This window comes from Leptidea sinapis, chromosome 1 (genome assembly GCF_905404315.1).
Source record: "Leptidea sinapis chromosome 1, ilLepSina1.1, whole genome shotgun sequence".
Taxonomy (NCBI): Eukaryota; Metazoa; Arthropoda; class Insecta; order Lepidoptera; family Pieridae; genus Leptidea; species Leptidea sinapis.
The window spans coordinates 13,440,961-13,462,000 of record NC_066265.1 but is presented as its reverse complement, the minus strand read 5'-3'; the positions used below and the strand labels follow the sequence as shown (position 1 = coordinate 13,462,000).

The window sequence follows — 21,040 nt, the reverse complement described above, 5'->3', positions numbered from 1 at the left end:
TACATCACGACAACGCTTCTTCATACACGGCCAACAAAACTAAGTCATTTTTAGCTTCCGAAAAAGTACAACTCGTCACCCATCCTGCACATAGCCCCGACCTAGCACCCTGTGATATCTGTATTTTCCCCAAATTCAAAGATCTGGTGAGAGGTTTCACTTTTACTAATTCCGAAGAGGCAGTGATAGTGAACAATCAGCACGTAGAAAATATGGCTTCAGATCTGTGGTCCTCCTGTTTTAAAAAATGGTTCGATCGCATGAAAAAATGTTTAAAATATATAGGACAGTATTTTGAAAAGCCATTAACTATATTTTGGTTAGGTAACATGTTGTATTTTTAAGTTTTAGTGTGACCTACGTATTTGAAAGTATATCTCCCTAATATGACATTTTCATTCTTTGGACAAATGCAAAAGAGGCAAAACGTTTTTTTTAATAAATGTGTTTCTGGCCTATTTTCAATATTTAGTCAAATCTCAATAATCCACAACTCTTTGGATATTAAAATCGAAACATGAAACCGTGTTCTCGTCCCAAACTATAGAAGCTTTTTAAAAGTATGTAATTACGTCGCCATTATGTATTGAATAGGTATTATAATTACTTGGTTATTAGTGAGTCTTACTTTATATCTCGTTGTTCATAGAGCTTATGGAAGTACCTACAGAACATCTTAATTAATTAATTTCTTAATGAGCTAGAGGTCCCGGGTTCGAATCCCGGTAGGTGCAGACATTTATATGATGAATATGGATGTTTGCTTCCGAGTCACGGATGTTTATTTGTATGTTTAAGTATGTATACCGTATTAAATATAATATCGTTGTCTTGCAACCGCATGCCAAGTTTGGGGCAAGATAATTTGTGTAAAAGTGTGTCAATATTATTAATCTTATACTAGCTGACCCAGCAAACGTATTGCCGATATTAAAATCGCGATACATAAGTAACTGTTGATCGTAGATGGGTAAAAATTTGAAGTTATATGTATTTTTTAATGCTGACTCATAATCAAACAAATTTAAAAAATCATGTAAAAAAAATTTAAAAAAAAATCGTGTGGACATTTAACTTAAAAATAAGAATAATTAATAATTTATTCTTGTTTTGCCCCACCTTTTGTTCTTTATTCGCCTCGGGTAGTAATTTATGTGTTTAACATCATGTTTTGTACGAACAGCATACATAATAAATTAAAAATCTTATTTTTGACGATAAATATTATTAATGAACTCAACAAGTTAGTACTCAATACAAGTAATCAATTAATGGAAAAAGGAGCCTTTTGACTAATTAAAATTTTACTTATTCAAATTGTAATATACATTTAAAAAACTATTTTAAAATAAAAAAATATCTTTAGGTGATGTTATGTTGTCTATAATTAATGCAACTGATCTATAATTATTATTTCCTTTATATTTTAAATCCTAATAATTTATGTTACTGAAATGTGATTTTGTTTGTGATTTTTTTACTTGTGTAGCGGTCTATATTAGGATGATAAATTTAAATTGTTGGTAGAATAGTTAATAGACCTATCTGTGATTCAAATGCTATCTATTTTAACACTTTGCTTTCGATTTTTAAGATAGCTGTGAAAGAAAAGAAGTGCATTGTCTCGAATTCCTAGCCGAGTTTCAAGTTTTGATAATAGTATTGGCACAGAAACAGTATCAAATGCGCGCGCCAAATCCAGGAATATCTATCTAGAATATTGTTGTAATTCACATTTTTTTTCTGGCAGTACTAAAATAACATTTTAAAAAGTGAGACGAAACAGGAATATGGGACGACAACCCGGGGCGAAACAGGAACAAATCGTTCTACCGTATTTATGAAGGGGAGTGTTCCGAAGAGCAGTTTGCCTTGATTTCCAACGCCGAATTCCACCTTCGCACGACACGCCATAAATTAGGATATCATCCAAACAACACGGTGGATGGAAATCGTCTACAGTACCTGAAGAAGCCCATCATGTCTGAGGAACACCGAAAACCATCACTCATAATATCAATAAATCAAAATCAGTTATCTTAATTCCGAAACACCAATTGCAATTTATTTCTAGTTCCCAAGTAGGTAGTAAGCGAATCTAAGACTAGAAGAGAGGGTCACAATAAAACAGTTATAATTCACTTCCATAATATCTGTTCAAATAAATACATTGCATCTAATTATTTCTGTTTCTTTGTTCCTAACTGTATGTTATTCATTAGCAGGTAGGTAGGTAGAGTGCTCCCTTGCCAAAAAATCTACTACTATTTTTCACTTTCATGCTGCATTTTTTTTATGAAAATAAGGCTGGAGATGAGCAGAACGATCAGCTGATGGTTATTGATACGCCCTGCCCATTACAATGCAGTGCCGCTCAGGATTCTTGAAGAACCCCAAAAATTCTGAGTGGCACTAATATTGTGCTAGTCAGCTTGAGACATAAGATGTTTAGTCTCATTTGCACAGTAATTTCACTAGCTAAGGCGCCTTTCAGACCGAAACACAGTATTTTTTTTTTATATGAGAGGGGGCAAACGGGCAAGAGGCTCACGGGATGGGGAGAGGTGAGGCGGTTGCCCATGGACAACCGCAACAACAAATGCGTTGCCGGCCTTTAAGGTGGGAGTATGCTTTTTTCTTGAAGGCCCCTAAGTAGTATCTGTTCGGGAAGACCGCGGCCGGTAGTTGATTCCACAAAGTGGCTGTGCGAGGCAAGAAATTTCGAAGAAAACGCGCGGTTGTGGAATGCCAGACGTCTACGTGATGCGGATGGTACTTTGCACGTAATGTCCGATGGTGGAATTCGGCCGCTGGAATCAACCCGAACAGCTCCTCTGAGCACTCCCCGTGATAAATGCGGTAGAAGATGCCGTAATGTGTAAGCATTACTGCTTCACGGTAAAAATGGGCGCCGTTGTGGTACCCATAATCTAGCCGGCATCCTGTGCAAAGTAGGCTCCCACTGCCTCTTTTTTGCTTATATTTTCGCGATTGTCTCTTGTTATTACAAAAAAAAATTTCTTTCCTAACACCATTCACATTCATAGTTTAATTCATACATAGTCCCTAGGTATAAGAGAGCTATCTAAGGCGGAAATCTATTGAGCGTACTAAGACTTTGCTCAGGTATAAGCTTAGCATAATCCTTTATTTCGTTCTTTTGAAACTATACTGAGCGTAAGCTAAGACAGCCGAATACAAAAGTCAAATTCGCGTTTTATCACAATCAGCAAAGTTTTACGTAAGTAAATTCTGAGCAAAGTCTAAGTAAGCTCTATAAATCTCATTGATTGGTAGTAGCTATTAGGTGTCCTATATTGTACGCAAAACAAGACGCGCGCATATTGCCCCTCCACTGTCGTTTATTCCACACTTCTGACTTCATTGAGCATTTGCCAGTCTGCAATGGCCAATGCCAATAGCGGTCAGTACCCCCGCAGTCGTCGCCATTCGCAGGTCGTGCTCGCAGCGCTGAGCTCTTCCTGCGGTCGCAAAGTGAATACCAGCTCGTCACGTACAATATTTTAATAACAAGACTGCATACTGGTTGAAATAGTGATTTGTTATTTATTAATGGAATGGATTTATCAGGTGAGTTATTTATTACATTATGGTATATTAAGCACATTGTTATTTAACCGGTTCGCAACGTGTTGTTTACGATGTGACTTTTATGTAAATAGAACTTTCAAAATAATGTAGTTACCTATTTTAGAATATGGAATGTAACAGTTATTTTCTTCTTATATTTGGATGTTATCATTTAAAATTATTTATTCATTCATAAACATCCAATTTCGTTGTAGGCTGCGCAGTTATAAACAGCTCTACATTTTGTGTTGTAATATTATGAGTCGCTTTGATTTGACTCAAGATATGGTAATTTATACAGTTTTCCTATTACATGGTAACTGCTTGACATATTTGTAACAACTGTATAATATTATAGAGTGCTACTTCATATTATAAAACAAAGTCCTCCGCCGCGTCTGTATGTCTGTTCGCAATGAACCCAAAAAATACTCCACCGATTTTTATGCTGTTATCACCAATGGATAGCGTGGTTCTCGAGGAAGGATTTAGTACATAATTTCTTAAGTTTCTTTTATACATATTTGTATACATTAAGGATATTGGTTGAAGGTGTCGGAAAAAATAAGCCATCTGGGAGCTTTAAACCAAAACTCTGTCTAAACCCATTAATATATAACAAAATAATGTGGAATTATACATCTTATATAGGTCTACAGAAAAGTCCATTATGGCATTTGTCTGTCTTTTAAGGTTAACATACTACATCCATTTTAATACTTTGATAGAGCGATAATTTAAAAATTACACATATACGATATTAATCCCTATCATTTTATGCTATATAATCAACTTTGATTACACATTTCCGATGGATTCAGACTACATTATTCCCGAATACTTACTATATTATAATTTTCTTTCTATTGACAGAACCAGTCCTGCTCGTCTTGTCCTTAATTTTATAAAAAAAAAGAGAAAAAAGAACAGCGTTTGTCGTGTTAGCTAGTTTTTAATATTATTAAAATCATTCACCTGATTGGTAAACTGAATGCAATTCTATTTTTGTAAGTCCTTTTACTTTTTCATATGTTTTCTCGTTTCCTTTAATATTTGTCATTCGATTTTAACTTGGGTATGTGAGGTCGTAAGCAATGATAATGTACCTCTATATTCTCCAATAACGACACTCTGTGTATTAAAATAGAGATCCAGGAATGTGGCGTACTTAACTAAGTTCATTGTTTGTCATCTAACAATAATTAATTATGGTCGGTTTACCAAAATGTAATATTTCGGTACAAATAACTGTTATTCATTGTAATAAACTAAATAAAAAAAATATATACTTGTATTACTACTTACTGTATAATAACTTTGTATGTAAGACTTAGGTATTATGATAGATTGATTGCAATAGAGAAATAGTGCATATTTTTAATAGTGGCTTACCCACTAGGCGACAATGTTTTTTCTTAAATCCAGGTTTGAGCGAGGGATTCGTTTCTACTTGAGAAAGACACACATTTGTTGTAAAAGCAAGTAAAATACAAATCTGCGTGTTTTTTTAACTTCTTTCACAAACTTTTTTTTAATTTGGCTCGCGCTCGATTAAAATATTATCATTCAGCCTGATACTTGCTCGAATTCAATTTCCGTAATTTAAATATTCACCTTAAAATTTAAACCATTTAAACCTCTAGAGAAGTGTCTCCCAACGTGGGGCCCACGCCCCCGAGGGGGGTAATTCGATAGTTAAGTGGGGCAATTTAAACGGACTCGACAAAACTTGAACATCGGTGGCAAATTTCAAGAATGTGCAAGAAAACTTTTACTACCGTTTCCATCTTCATATTTAGCTGAATTTAGTACTATTAATGAATTACTGGTAAAAATAATAAATCGCCTTGATATAAGTAACACAATGCGGAGATTAAATATTAATTAAAGTGAAAAATCAATATTAAAATTATTGTAAATTTCAGTTTTTCATTACACGTTTTGAAATTTTACTTACGATGTTTTGATAACAATTTTATAGTGATATCATCCTAAAAATTGGCATTTATATATCATAAGGGAACAAAACTATTATTAAGGGTTAAAATTTTGTTTGGGGAGCATACAATATTTTAGAAAACTTTAGGTGGGTCATGGCCTAAAAAATGTTGGGAAACACATTATAAATCTATTTTTGCCTTGTTTACAGAGAATAAACTAGCTCTTTATGAAAAGATTTGATAGAAAGTCTGCAAATGCATTACTAACATGGATCAGAGTAATATAAAAGAGATTATATTATGTGTGCCCTACACGTACCACCTAGCTCTAACTTTTAATAAAAGCGGTGCTTATTTACACCTTTATTAATTTCTTTTTCAATTTATCCGAACACAAGTCTAAATTCAAAAAGATATGTGAAGGTCTAGCGAAACTCTAAGAAAAAAAAGATTCGCTCGATTGTATGAAACGTGCAGTCGTTGATAGATTGACAGATGACGGCTATTATCTTGTAAAAAAACGAAGGTAGCGGAATTCCACTACGGTTTAAGCAACTGTTCGCTTTTAAACTTAACCGGATTATACTTCGGTATAATGTTATTACTACTATTTCAAACTTATGTCAAATAACTGCACGTTTGCATACCAAACAAATTTACAATAGTTACTTAGGGAGTTCCGCCTCTTATTACGTAGTATTTACATCCTCTTGGTATATGTGTATCGGCGAGTTTGGGATTTGAATTTCCCGCCATAATTTATTTGACATTACAAGTGTCAGAGGGATCCACATGCATCGGTACTACTAGCGATACTACTCTTGTTTAGGTAGAGTTAGGAACTAGCGTTAATCTTATACTAAAAAAAACTATGAGACTTCCTAATAAAAATAATGAAATAGACTTATAGCATTTGATCATTCCCCCAGAGCTTACGGCTATTTCTCTATGTAACATGACCGATGTTTAGGAATTTATCGACAAATTTATCAAACATTGGTCAAATGATAGTCCATGAACTTCGCCCTAATAGTGTTCTGTTGTTCCGACCGTGAACGTGATTCAATACAAGGCCATTGATATTTTAGTCTTAAAAACACGACAACAACGCATGCGGTCGGCAATTACTTAAATGATAGCTAGAAAAAATATGTTTCCTAGTTATAATTAGTTTAATTAAAATTTGTAAGTAAGCTTTGATGCGCAAGGTAATCACGGAAACTGACACGGAGAGTTAAGCTCAATTTATTCCGGTCCAACGTAAAAACCATACAAGTACATCTCTCATCAACTTCAGGATTTCGACTTTTGTTAACCGATGCCTTCGCAATATCCTCGGTATTCACTGGCCGGACAATACGTCGAACGATAATCTTTGGCAACTCTGTAACAGTCTCAATCAACTGGAGCTGGATAGGCTGACACTCTGCGGAGGGATTCCAAACAACTACCGAAGCATGCCCTAGACTGGAACCCTCAAGGAAAACGCAAACGTGGCCGTCCAATGCAAACCTGGCGGCGGACTGTCATTGACGAAGCAAAGGACATCGGAAAGACCTGGAGTGAAATTAAGAGCGATGCTCAGGGCTGATCACGATGGAGATTCACTGTGCCCCAGCTAGGGGTTAAACAAACTTAAATGAATAAATACTGGAGAAAACATTCCTCGAATGAATTCCCTGCTTAAACCAATAAAGGAAATTCCCGGTAGCATTTCCTACCGGTAGTAACGCACAGCGGAGCATAAAGTACCGATATTTATATTAGTTTATATACATAGTTACGCAAGGAACACCATTAGAAGGCTCTAGACAAAGAGGGAGACAAAGTAAAGATGGAGTGATATTTTTACTCAAAGAGTTGGACCGGGCTGGATGAGAGAGCCAGAGATAGAGCGTATTCGAAAGGTTTAGGGGTGGCTTTGGCCGTAGAGGCAACTACTACTTAATTAATTTATTATTGTTCATTTAGTAATAATTAATATTTACCCCTTATTCATAATAGACCTGAGTCAGAATGAGAAAAAACACTCCTAAGCGGCTGTTTAAAGTTAGTGGACCATTAAAAAGGCTGCTATATCATTTACAAAGCAATGAATAAAAATATCTTATCTTAAAAACTTAACCCGCCTTAAAAACCGGAAAGCAGCAATGAGCAAATTCGCCTCTCACCCTCTGATTTATGTTCTCATGTAAGTGACGACAGTCTTATTTAAATACATAATAATTGAACCTACATAATAATTGAAAACTATTATTATAACTAAACAGATAAACTTACCGGTTAGATATTTGACCTTGACCCTCGTTCTATTGTTAGTGAAATCAGCATAACAAAATATATAATACTTATATTTACGTAAACTAATTAACTAAATAATATGTTAAAAGTAACGCTGATTAATCAACATTAGCTGATAATTGTTATCTGCAAAATATTAATTACGAAAGTGTTTTGCTTATAGGTAATACGCAATATTAGTTAATTATTAATTTTATAAATAAAAAACCGACTTGTGAAGCTATGAACGTCTGTTTACCTATGTAACGGTGTGCGATATGTTTGCCAACCGTAATCTAATATAGAGTAATTCTACTCTATCGGCCGTTTTCAATAACGTATCTCTAGTTACGGATACATTGCTGTCACCGTTTAATGACATGATCTTATCTATCCATAGTTATGTCTAATATAATTATATTATGTCGATAGGTTATTGAAATGTAAGTAAGCGTAAAAAGATAGATTTGTCTACCTCTAGTAACTTTAACTAAGGATAGATAGGTTATTGAAAACGGCCGTAAATCATGTAGGCATACTCTTTAAGGCAACACTAAATGCTAGCGACCTTGACCGATATGAGCTCACGGCTGTCGACCCGCCATCTATGTAACAAAGCCAATATTTTCAAAATTCTTGCGTGGAAAATAGTTTATTTGCTTACAATCCTCGCTATTCACTACTAATCTGAATAAATGTACCTACACAAAAAAGTAAAAACTATAAGAATACCTTTTCTGAGAGTAGTACTAAAAAATACGTCCTGCCATGCCAATAAACTTGTTTAACTTCAAAGAAAAGTGGTAGTTCAAAAAGACTCGGGAGTGTGAACCATAACCAACAGCAGGCATTAGCAACCTACAAACAAGACTTAAGGATATGTGTAACAGGATTAAGTAATGACCATAGCTCGAAACGCTATATTTTCACCACAAAATTTGTCTAAAAACACCATGTTTGCGTCTTTTCTGCCTACTCTTCGCCTTAATCTATAATACTAATAGAGTATGCTAAAATACTCTTTTTTCAACAATGTTTACTAGTGCCAGTCATGTAATTTTATGCAAACCCATTATCAATTATATATATATATATATATATATATATATATATATATATATATCCCCAATTCCCCAAGATATATTCAAACACGTCTGAATGCAGCCACTAATGTCATTATGTCAATGTCATGCACCAAAAAATACTTTTTTTTTAAATATAAAATAAGTCAGTACTGTTTACTTACCTCCTTTGAAATCAGATATAAGTACTCTATATCTTCTAATAAAAGTTGTTACCCTAGTTTAGTTATACACCGTTAGTTAGTTGCCCTAGCCAAATATTTTAAAAGAGTTGTTCACTATTCTTATATACTTCTTCTATTAATGTATTCCGGCGTATTAGAGCTGAGGCTAGGCTAGAGAAAAAGAAAGAGAAACAATTCATTTACACGTACATAAAAAATTTGTCTAACGGGAGATTTTGTTGTAATCGAGTATATTGAAAAATATTTTAAATATTCTTTTTTTTATTGTATTCTGGTTTGAGCTGATGAGGTCTTATTACCAATGATCTAAATAAATAAAACAAAACAAACGTCAAAATAACACTTGAGAATGACAAAGATTTTATCAGTACACAAGGCTATGGAGGGTAGAGCCAAGGAAAATCATCTCACATGGGAGAAAAGTTGAAAAAAAAATCCAGCTTGTGCTGTAAATAACAGCTCAAAAAGCTTCCACAATGGCGCTGGTACAGAGTATGGTATGAAGTATGGTGAATGTAGCAATTGTAAACGAATTGATGTATGCCGAGTTAAAAAATAATAATATTAATTTTAATAGTAGTTAATTATTGAAACTTTCAGCAACTTACGTTGTACGAAATAATGTAGTAATTTATTGCTTACGATTGGTTTATTCGGATATTTAACGTTTCCCGCGTTTATTTGCAAGGCAGCTTGTCATTCGGAAAACTTCAGAATTATCGACAGTGTTGTCAACGATATTGTAAACATTGTGCATATTCTTTGTTTATGCTTAGTTATAACATTATACCAAGTTCATTTGTAAGGCCGTAAAAGTTTATGTTAAACACTGAAAAAAACATACATTTAAGTCGTATCTGTACTGTTAATCAATGAACGAAATAAGACCGTTTTATGTGGAGCGAACCCTAAATAATATCAATCCAGGTCACGGTTTCCATAACAATGTGTTGTTATCGGGATTGAGACAACAAATAAAATATCAGCCCAATCGGTTGAACATAACAATATAAGTTTTTAAGAGCTGTAAACAATCTCGCAGCAGAATCACGCTCCTACGCTATGTCAAAGAATTTATAATACAAAGAGGATGTAAGTACTATGTAATAAGAGCGTGAGTAAAAATTGAAATTAGTTTAGCATAAAACGTGCAGTGATTTGACATAATTTTGATATTTGACAATAGTTTGACAATAATATTAATTACAGTATGACGATTGGTGAAGAAGTATTATCCGGCTAAGTTAGCAAGCGAACAGTTGCTTAAAACGTAGTTCATTTCGGCTATCTCCGCTTTTCTACAAGATTATATCCGTCATCTGTCAATCTAACAATGGATGCTCGTTTTAATGTCGAGATTGGCGATATACCTGCAGAGTTAACATTAGCTTACTCGCTTTTCAGATTCAATTCTAGAACAAAATACCCTTGCGCTAACAATGATATTATAGTATTAAAAGAGGTAGATATGTCACTAGCATGCCGAAAATCAATCTCCTAAATTGAGTCAGAATTGCTTACAATTTGATATAGGTACATTCAAATGCCGTCTTGTGTTATGGGCAGATGCACTGATGATCATCTGATGACATAAAAAAAATCATAGAATTATGTACCAAAGTTAAGAAATCATGAATTTTATTTGATTTCATTATTTAACTAACAAAATAAATATGTTGCCATGACAACGCCGATCGCTGCCATTTATTAAATGTTAAATTATTCATGTGTGCGTTAGTGTATAATTTTCAAACACCGAATGTTGTCTACGTTACCTATCTATACTTTTAAATATCATTGTGCGCTAATGGATGAGAGACACTCATCTGTGCAATAAGGACAAATGCAGCTCTGACTAAAAAACCTCACCAAAAAACTGAAAAATCATGGAAGGTTGCCGTACATCCTTTTATAATGTTTAAAAATGCGTCCACTCAAATGATACCAGTTAAACGAATGTGACATAAACGATATACCAATTGTAGATTTGTAGAAAAATAGATCTTTGTCACTTAACAGCAGAGATAAATTAAAGTACAGAGGTAAATAACCGGATAGTGAATAAAATAAGTCAAGTAAATTTTCAAGCAATTGTCCAAATTTAACTTTAACTTCATCGTCAACAAATTTACCAATGGGAGGCTCCTTTGCACAGGATACCGGGTAGAATATGGATACCACAACGGCGCCTATTTCTGCCGTGAAGCAGTAATGTGTAAACATTACTGTGTTTCGGTATTAAGGGCGCCGTAGCTAGTGAAATTACTTGGCAAATGAGACTTAACATCTAATTTCTCAAGCTGATGAGCGTAATTGTAGTACCGCTCAGAATATTTGGGCTTTTCAAGAATCCTGAGTGCCGCTCACGGCAGGCTGCATTCCCCCATCTGAATTTCCTGCTCGTCTCGTTCCGTATTTTTATTTAAAAATAAACTCCTGTTGAATAAAGTCCTGTTGAGTCCCGAAAAAATGCTGGTTAAGTTTGAATGCGAATAGTTACTTAAATACACTGAAGCCGAACGGCAGGCTCAAGTCTGGTAAGCCGGGTGGGCAGAGAAGGTACAATCCATAATCCGTGAATATACGTCCTGATATAAGTTCACGGAGTGGCACTCTAAAATGGATTGGCGAGTCCTATCTCTTGGATTTATAGTGATAGTAACAAAACATTTAACGATAAAATTGACATTAGGATTTAAGCGTTAGTCAGGCCTCTGCATAAAATAGTAAATAGATTATTTTAATAATTTCAGTGGACGAGTTCATTGACGGTCTTTTGTACCAGAAAGATGCGACAGAACAACCTTCAGACACCCAGAAACCCGAGGATATCACCATGAGGATACCAGAGTGGTACGATGAGAAACTGTACAATAAGTAAGAGTTTGTTTTACTTAACTTTTAAAACGGAAAATTTGGAAAATACTTACTCCTAACTCCGGGATCACAGGAGTGATGGCGCCCGTTTAGGTGTACCTAACCTATTCACAAGTGGGAGGCTCCTTTGCACAGGATGCCGGCTAGATTATGGGTACCACAGCGGCGCCTATTTCTGCCGTGAAGCAGTAATGTGTGAGCATTACTGTGTTTCAGTCTGAAAGGCGCCGTAGTTAGTGAAATTACTGAGCAAATGAGACTTAACATCTTACGTCTCAAAGTGACGAGTGCAGTTGTAGTGCCGCTCAGAATTTTTGGCGGGACTTCATTGTAATGGGCAGGGCGTATCAATTACCATTAGCAGAACGTCCTGCTCGTCTCCTCTCTTATTTTCATTTAAAAAAACCTTTTATTGGAGCCTTCGCATTTCGTATCGACCTGAAATCACTCATTACACTAATTCTGTTTATACTTTTCCTTCTCCGAAATCGCCTTCATAATGATATGACAATTGGGTCGAATTATATTATGACGTAGGTACAAGAATGGTACCAGAGATGTACGAAAACCACTCACGCGTTCTTCATTTGTGTAAGTATTGAATATTTTGCCTATCTGCGATAATGTTGAGTTTCGATTTATATAAAAAATGTGTGTCATGCAGTTAGAGAATTTATCTTTACTAAAATATTATTTTAAAATCTCCTCGAAAGTGTAGGGAGCCTTATTTACAACGATTATACCAGGGAGAATTTATGCAGAGAGCTATTTGATGTATTTTTAGACAAACTAACCCTTGACATCGTCTGAGCGCAGGTGAACAATGTATTATTGGAAAGTATATTAACACCTGATGCAAAAAAGGGCGTTTTGAGTTACCTGTCTATCTGTCAACCGTAGCTTACAATGTTGATGCTGTTTTTCTGTTTTAAATACGGTGCGTTGGAAATGGCTCTTAGTTAAAACAGACAGACATTGTTTTTAGATTTTTAAAATGTTTAATTTATAATTATTTAAATGCTGTCGTAAATTCCAGAGGGCGTCACTTCTACTGGAACAACTGTTTCCAGTTCACCTCTTCCATGCTGGTGGGTCTGGTGGCCGTGTTTTCCGTGCCTTCCATCCTCCGGGTGCTGATAGGCACACGCCGGTCTAACTCGGTCTTCACCTCATACAGACGCTACCTCTCCACTACGCTGTATGCAGTCTCCTGGTTGGAACACGAACTGAAACCTGGAACTGTGTGAGTCGATTTCTATAACACGTGGTCTTGCTCTTAATATACAAAGAAAACATATGTTTTTTTTATTGCATAAAACATTTATTACTGTAGACTCCTTCTGTGTTTTTGACAACCGCGATGGTAAGTTATTTGAAATTTAAAAGATTCTGTCTTTACTCTACCTTTTACATGACAAAATCGCATTTCAGTTATTTAATAAGAAAGCTTCTATTTCTAAATATATGTATATATATATAGTGCCAATAAATAAACTATTCTGACAGTGAAACAGGGATAGATGTTATTACATGTGCGAGTGAGAGCGAATCATTTGTGGTCGCCATTTTAGAATCGTTTCATAAATGGCACGATTTATACCAGCTAGCATTCAAAGAGTCCTTAGCGAAACATTATTAATGTGGATTGTTTATTTTTCGTATTGACCCTACGGCTGGCAGCTTGAAAAATCCTATCCAGCATAAATAGACGAAAGCGCATATGCACCGTTAAGTGTTTTTAGCGTAAAGAAACAGGGCGTTGCCAGCGGATTGGAGCCTCAGCCTAGATGTACGCTAAAGGGCAATTCAAGACTGATATTAATATATCAACAGTCTAAAAAAGAACCTCTGACCATTGAAGGCGGTGTAGTTACCAAACGTTAGACTATGCGCTTGCGATATTGATGTCGTGATGGGCATCGACAAGCACATATCGAGGTCGCCTTATACGCTTCACAGTCGGGTGTGGTGACAGAGAGCGAAGGATACTTATTTCCGATGAACAATTCTGCTTTCGTAGCGTACACTCGTGCAAGCAACAGCTTTTCCCCTTTCCGTAATAATGTGTCCTTCTACAACCTCACCTACAGAATCTGTTGTCAATACTAATTGCTACACGAAAATCGTGAAGTGCCTGACATCCAAAAACCTACCAAAGAAGTCTTAGTAAGTGCCATGACCAGCCTGAAGTTTGCCACCTGTCTGTACTGCAGCAGAACACCGGCGGCTGTTTCTTCTTCCCCTAGGCAGTCTCTGCATAGGCTGTCTGTGACACCTACAGTAAAAAGATGTCATGTTAAAGTTGCCATAGCCTGTAGCTGCGCTTAATATTCGCCTTTGTCGACATTGTCTAAGCTGTAAAATTGCCCTGGAGAAACGCAACTTGGCTTGTTTCTGGAGTGCCTTCATCTTTCCCTTTACCAGTAGGAGGCTCCTTTAGGATGCCGAATAGATTATGGGTACCACAACGGCGCCTATTTCTGCCGTGAAACAGTAATGTGTAAGCATTATTGTGTTTCGGTCTGAAGGGCGCCGTGGGCAAATGAGACTTAACATATTATGTCTCAAGGAGACGAGCGCAATTGTAGTGCCGCTCAGAATTATTAGGTTTTTCGAAAATCCTGAGCGGCACTACATTGTAATGGGCAGTGCATATTAATTACCATCAGTTGAACGCCCTGCTCGTCTCGTCCCTTACTGTCATTTAAAAAAATCTTTTGATTTATGTGATTCCTGAACCAACTATGCGGCAGATGTTGAAAGATTCCGGTTGTACTCAGATCCCCTTCTAGCCAATTGATCTACCGTATCGTTCCCACTTGCCTTCCCTTACTGTGACTCTCAATCCAAGTTCCAAGTTATGGTGTTATTTTTATCACATTTAAAGTTGAGTGGCATTCAGTACCTAACTGTTTAGGATTAGGGATGGTAGTACCGATTTGCTATCAAAAATATCCAAAAGCATGTGTATGAATTCTGCTTGTTATACAGTAAGCTTACCTAAGAACACGAATATGCTGAATTAGTCTTCGAACCATTCACGTAGAGGTCAAGCTCGTGGTGGTAAGGATAATGTCGATCCTCAACACTTAATATTTGTCATCAAAAATAAAGGCCTGCTCTATTTTATCGCTTTTTGTTTTAACGCGTGGCATGACTGCCCATGTTTTCTTTATTTTTAAAATTTAATGTTCAAGTAATGTGCAAATAAAAGTATAATCTTTCACAGATCGTGGAGGTCCTTAATGAGTGTTCGTAGTCGCCATATAAAGGCGAGTGTTGCATCAAAGATGAAGGGCCAAGGAATAATCTCTCAGAGAGACTTGGCTCTCACACAGTTCGGCTTCTTCGGGTTCGCCATGCTGAAGCCAGACAAGTTCGGAATAAGACAGTTGGAACCTGGAGACTGGGAAGCTTATAATCACTTCTGGAGAACAATAGGATACGCTATAGGTTTGGAAGACAAGTAAGTTCAAACGGTTATACTCGTTTATTGATTTTTAAGTAAATATTATATCTTATAATTCTAGTAGGCTTCCTCGTAAAAGTATACACTTCTATAATAAAGTCCCAGCCACTGTTCAGGCATTATCTATGAATAAATTTAAATGTCTTATAAAAAAATGGCTCTGTCGTAAATCCTATTACTCCACTGCTGAATAATCTAAATGATCGGACAGCCTGGGACTAGATTGTGATTATTTTATAGCGATAGAAATGACTGTACAATATTGTATATTTTTATTGAAAAGAGCGCAAAAAAAGAATGCTGGGAGAGTTTCTTGCGCCGCTTCTTCTCTCTCAGAGCGCCATTTGTTTCCGAAGCGGTAGTAGTATCTAGTAGTTATTAGAAATGACATCAAAAAGAATTCTAACGGAATCAATTTTAAGAAAATAAATGCCTTTTATGCCTTTTTGTGCCTTTTATCAACAAGATTAAGTAAAACTGAAGTATGAGGGTTATTCTGAGCTATTTTCTTATCTAAAACATAACAAATCTTAACGAATTTTTGGAAAATGAATTGGAAAGAAATATTATGTGATGGATTGCTATCACATTAGCGACCGTGGCTACCGTTTAAAGTACAGATTGAACAAATCTAGCACTTAAAAATAAATGTATCAAATCAAAAATAAAAGCGGCCAAGTGCGTGTCGGATTCGCACATGAAGGGTTCCGTAGCAGCAAGTAACATAATATAAAAGTTTTTGTAGCTCGTTGTAACTGTGATCGATGTTTTAATAATAGTGTATTTTTTCAAATGAAGTAATTGATAATACGATTTATGACGTATTAAAAAACTAGTTACGAGATCTCGTTCAAACCAATTCTCGGTGGAAGTTTGCATAATACCATGTACATCATATTTTTTTAGTTTTATCTTTCTCTTACTTTAGAAGTTACGGGGGGAGGGGGGGACTCGTTTTACCACTTTGGAAGTGTCTCCCGCTACTATTTAGTTTAGAAAAAAATGATATTAGAAACCTCAGTATCATTTTTGCAGATCTATCCATAAATCCAAACCCTCGCGTTTGGGTTTGATTGAATTCTTTTGTTTTTTGGGTCTCAGTTCTAAGTATGGGGATCCCCCCGAAATTTATTGCTTTTTTTCTATTTTTGTGTGAAAATCTTAGTGCGATTCACAGAATATAATTCTTACTATTATTCTACTTACCAAGATACAACAGTATAGTCCTTATAATTTCGGAAAAAAGCGGATGTGACATACGGACGGACCGACAGACACACGTGACGAATCAATATAATTTTAAAACCTTTTTTCAATGAAAATATTTGAATATTGATTTTTTTTAAAGATATCCTGATGTGATACGTAAAATTCAAGTCGTGAAGTTATAATAAGTACAGGTATTCTCACAAAACAACCGAATAAAATATTTCGCGCAATATACTTCTAAAATAAAATCATTAAAGCATATGGCATGGTTAAGATTATGGGATAATATACACACTTATTCGTAAGTGTGAACAAAAGATAATATCTGACAAAACGCATTACACTGAGTGGAGGTAAACATGACAAATTTTCAGATACAACATTTGCCGAAAGAACTTCGAGGAGACCAGGGCTGTGTGTAAGATTATACTCGATCGAGTATTTACGCCGTGTCTCGACGTGGTCCCGGAGTATTTCGAGCATATGTCCCGCAGTATGCTGGATGCTATGCGGTGCGTGAACCCCACCATCGATGTGGAGGCACTCCTATACTGGACTAAGTACCTCGCAGGAGTGCCCGGCTATATCTATTCGGAGGGCGAGCGAGCTGAATTGCAAGATGCCCTTAAAGCCAAGCTAAAGGGAAAGTCTTATGATGTTGGTAAGTTCATAAACACGTTTTTTCTTTCTTATTTTCCACGTGAAGTGGGCTTTAAGTATTATTTAACATTCAGTATTATTGCCATTATTATCAGCAGCATCATCTGTTCATTACAATGGCACAAATCGACCTTTGGCACACATTAAAATCAAAAGATGGAATGCCTCTTGCGACTGTCACTACACCAGCAGCGAAAGACTTCCAATAACTGTAAAAAGCTGCTTTTTGCGGCAAAAATAGGTATGGTGTCACTACTGCCCTGGCCTACCACGGTATTAAACTAATACAGTTATTTCAACCGTCGAACACTGTTCCTACCATCATAGCTTACGTTGATGGGTGAGTTCTAGATTATAATTGATTGGTGCCACTAGATGCCGCGCTAACCACAACAGCTCCGTGAAGGTGACAATTAATGTTTTTCCTATTTCTTGTAATGTTTCTCAGACATTGTTACTACATAGACCAGAATATTGTTTCGGATTATGATTAAAACACAAAAAATACTCGGCAAATAACTATTTGTGCTTCAACGAAAGTGGCTGACAAAAAATTTGTCTCTAACTACTTGGTTACCTATTTCAACATAAATAACCAATTTATTTCATTACATCTGCCATCAAAACCTACTGCACCTGAATACCAAATAAGATACCAAGACTAAAGTACTGAGAGTTTTATTTTTCATCGGCAGACCCAACATTTTGACAAACAAAATATTGGTCGCGAGTAGACGTGTATTTTTCAGAGAAAAACTTAAAAAGTGACGTAGAACAACGAACGATAAAGAGTATAAAGTGAATGAGTTTGCAATAATTAAGAAACGACACACCCACATATCTAAATTTTTCAATAGGTACAGTTATGTGGGAAATATAGTGAAAAACCAAATACTAAGAATTAAATATGTTTCTTTCAACATACTTTCCGCAAGTCAGATACCATTCCAAACTATCAAACAACACTTTAGACATTTGGATATATTTACAGTACTTTGGAGGTTATGCCTTTATGGGTTGTGAAATGAAATAAACAATCATGGCGAGCGCTCAAACCCGGCGCGCAATGTTAACTAACTTTATGTTTTAACCGGGCATGATCCGTGCAATACGCAGACACGTGTCTGCATGCACACGTAATATAAACACAGCAAATCATTAATAAGAATGTCTACCTACAGTACTAACAAATAACTGATTTGAATTGTGGGAATAATGTCTTCTTTCGTGCCTTAGGCGTAGACACAGCGGAGCTGCTGCCATCAAAACCAGCCATCGAAGTATCTCCGCGTACACCGCGACTGATCTATCTCCAGGACTACGAAACCATAGAATCGATACCTGAGTACCAGAGACTTGACCTGAACGGCCGATATAAGCTGACATTCAATTACATACTTGCATCTTTGTACACTTCGTTCATCTTCCGGTGGATCTTCAACTTAAACTTTTACCTGGCTGTGTTTTTGATGAAATATTTACCATACCTAGCATTCTTTAAGTTTGGGATCACCGCATCGTATGTCAATATTTTTAAGGAGGATCCTGTTGATGACACTGTACCGAAGCCTAACTCCGAGTATACGAAGCCTAGGCAAAAGCAACCGCTGTATAAACAAATGTTATCTATTGTTTGGTAATATTTCTTTTCAACAGCATTTAGTTTGACACAAGCAAATTGTATCTTAGTAGATACAGCGAGGTCCACAGATAATGTGGCTGTGTAGTCACAGCTACATTATCTGTGGACCTCGCTGGAACGTGAAACCGCCTCCCTTTCCTCTTTCACCCCCTCGCGCTGTTGAGTCAGTAAACGTTACGTTAACGTTTTGACTTTAGTTGTTAATAGTTCTGTACAGTGTCACCAACTTAATCAGATAAGCTAAGAGATAAGATAATAAGAACTGATGGGTGTCGCTATCGTCGTTTCAATGTTGCTAATTAATTCCAAGGTGCACAAAAGTCGGGGCATATTTAACGCTTAAAATTCAGAAGTATCGCAATAAAACACACGGAACACTCGAAAGTAATAGACACTGACAGTCGAATGACATTTCAAAATGGCGACCGTAGTTCCTATTTTTGCCACTTCACAGTTAAGTTGGTATTACTATAGTTTCAGTTGTTCTGTGCAAAGAGGATGTAAATACTACGTCATAGTTCTGTGTAGCCTTAATATGTCTGTCAGAAAAATAAATACTTACATTTTGTATTTAACCTATTATTAAAAACTATAATAATAATCAGCTTCAGACCACCTTTACATCAATCAATAATACAGATAAAATAGATTGTTTGTTTATATATTATTTAATAATAACATCTTAGTGATGCTTGTTTTGCACACCGTAACAAAGCGACGATGTGACGTCATCAACGTCTGGCCCAGAGATAATTTAACCGGGTAGCAGGTATTTATTTCTTTGACAGATCATCGCATAATGTTTGTACGTGGTTAAAGTTTATATGTTAGTTTTTACCAGTGGGAGGCTCCTTTGCACAGGAAGTCGGCTAGATTATGGGTACCACAACGGCGCCTTTTTGTGCCGTGAAGCAGTAATGTTTAAGCATTACTGTGTTTCGGTCTGAAGGGCGCCGTAGCTAGTGAGATTACTGGGCAAATGAGTCTTAACGTCTTATGTCTCAAGGTTGTAGTGCCGCTCAGAATATTTGGGTCTTTCAAGAATCCTGAGCGGCAGTGCATTATAATGGGCAGAGCGTATCAACTACCATCAGCTGAACGTCCTGCTCGTCTCATTCGTTATTATCATAAAAAAGGTAAGATTTAAACAGTTTAGACTGGGTTGTACCAAATAACTTTAGCAATAACAAATACCGGGCAAAAAATGGGTTGCACGATTTGACAAATTTAAGATGACGTTATAACTGTAACTGTTAACTCTAACCGTCCAATCTTCGCTGGTTAAAGCTATTGTTAATGTTACATAGCTTAATAGCGATCTGCCGAAGGTTTCAAATAGATTTACGGTATTGACTTGATATTTCACTTTTTATCTTTAACTATACCAAGGAATAAGATGGTGCAACATATTTCGAAGTTTATGTTAAAATCAGCGTTAAATTTGATTCAAACCTAAACTGTAACGACTAATATAAAGCAACACAGCCTAGTCATTCGTATTATATTTAACTGGCTATGTTTTTTTCTACATATTATTTCATCATTCATGACCGCATCCAGGGGAGTCTTGCACGTTTTCTAAGTCAGTGACACTCATGGTCAATCTATATACCTATATTTAAAATAAAAAATCCTCCTTATCAAGCGCCTCCTTGAAAATTTTCTTAAAATATTGTATTATGTGCCTATACCATGTTGAATAGAATAATTGTAGTCATTTTGGGAGTTGTTAATCCCTGAAATTACCTAATTAACACTAAATTATACATTATCAACAGTTATTTAATTTATTTGTAGAATAACATATGCTATATCTTAACTACACATACTTATACACAACATTAACTTAATTATAAGAGTGTTTTCCAAAAACATTAATTAAAAGACAATATTTGTTTAAGTATGTATGTACGAGGGCGGCACTGAAAATTTCGGGAATCAAGGGAGTGACACAACATTACTATTTAAAAATGTATTTATTGCTTTTCGAAGTATTCTCCGCGAAATTTGACACATTTTTCCATACGATGGAACCAATCATTGAAGCAACCATACCATTCGGAAGTTGGGGTCTCCAAAATGGCCGTTTTGTAGGCTTCCACAGC

The 21,040-nt window shown here is 35.9% G+C and overlaps 1 protein-coding gene across 1 annotated transcript; it reads left to right on the top strand.

Annotated features, from left to right (window-relative positions):
* Positions 1-3,425: 3,425 nt before the first annotated feature.
* Positions 3,426-20,504, top strand: LOC126966982 (uncharacterized). The gene is made up of 6 exons (XM_050811300.1): positions 3,426-3,591; positions 11,832-11,955; positions 12,992-13,198; positions 15,185-15,421; positions 17,008-17,294; positions 18,530-20,504. Exons 1-6 carry the CDS (start codon positions 3,579-3,581, stop codon positions 18,931-18,933), a joined length of 1,272 nt encoding a protein of 423 aa, XP_050667257.1. The 5' UTR covers positions 3,426-3,578; the 3' UTR covers positions 18,934-20,504.
* Positions 20,505-21,040: the final 536 nt, after the last annotated feature.

Bases quoted from the DNA above. Each gene is read 5' to 3' on its own strand.
- LOC126966982 (XM_050811300.1), top strand. The intron at 15,422-17,007 runs GTAAGTTCAAAC...ACAAATTTTCAG, and splicing joins GCTATAGGTTTGGAAGACAA to ATACAACATTTGCCGAAAGA. The intron at 17,295-18,529 runs GTAAGTTCATAA...TTCGTGCCTTAG, and splicing joins GGGAAAGTCTTATGATGTTG to GCGTAGACACAGCGGAGCTG.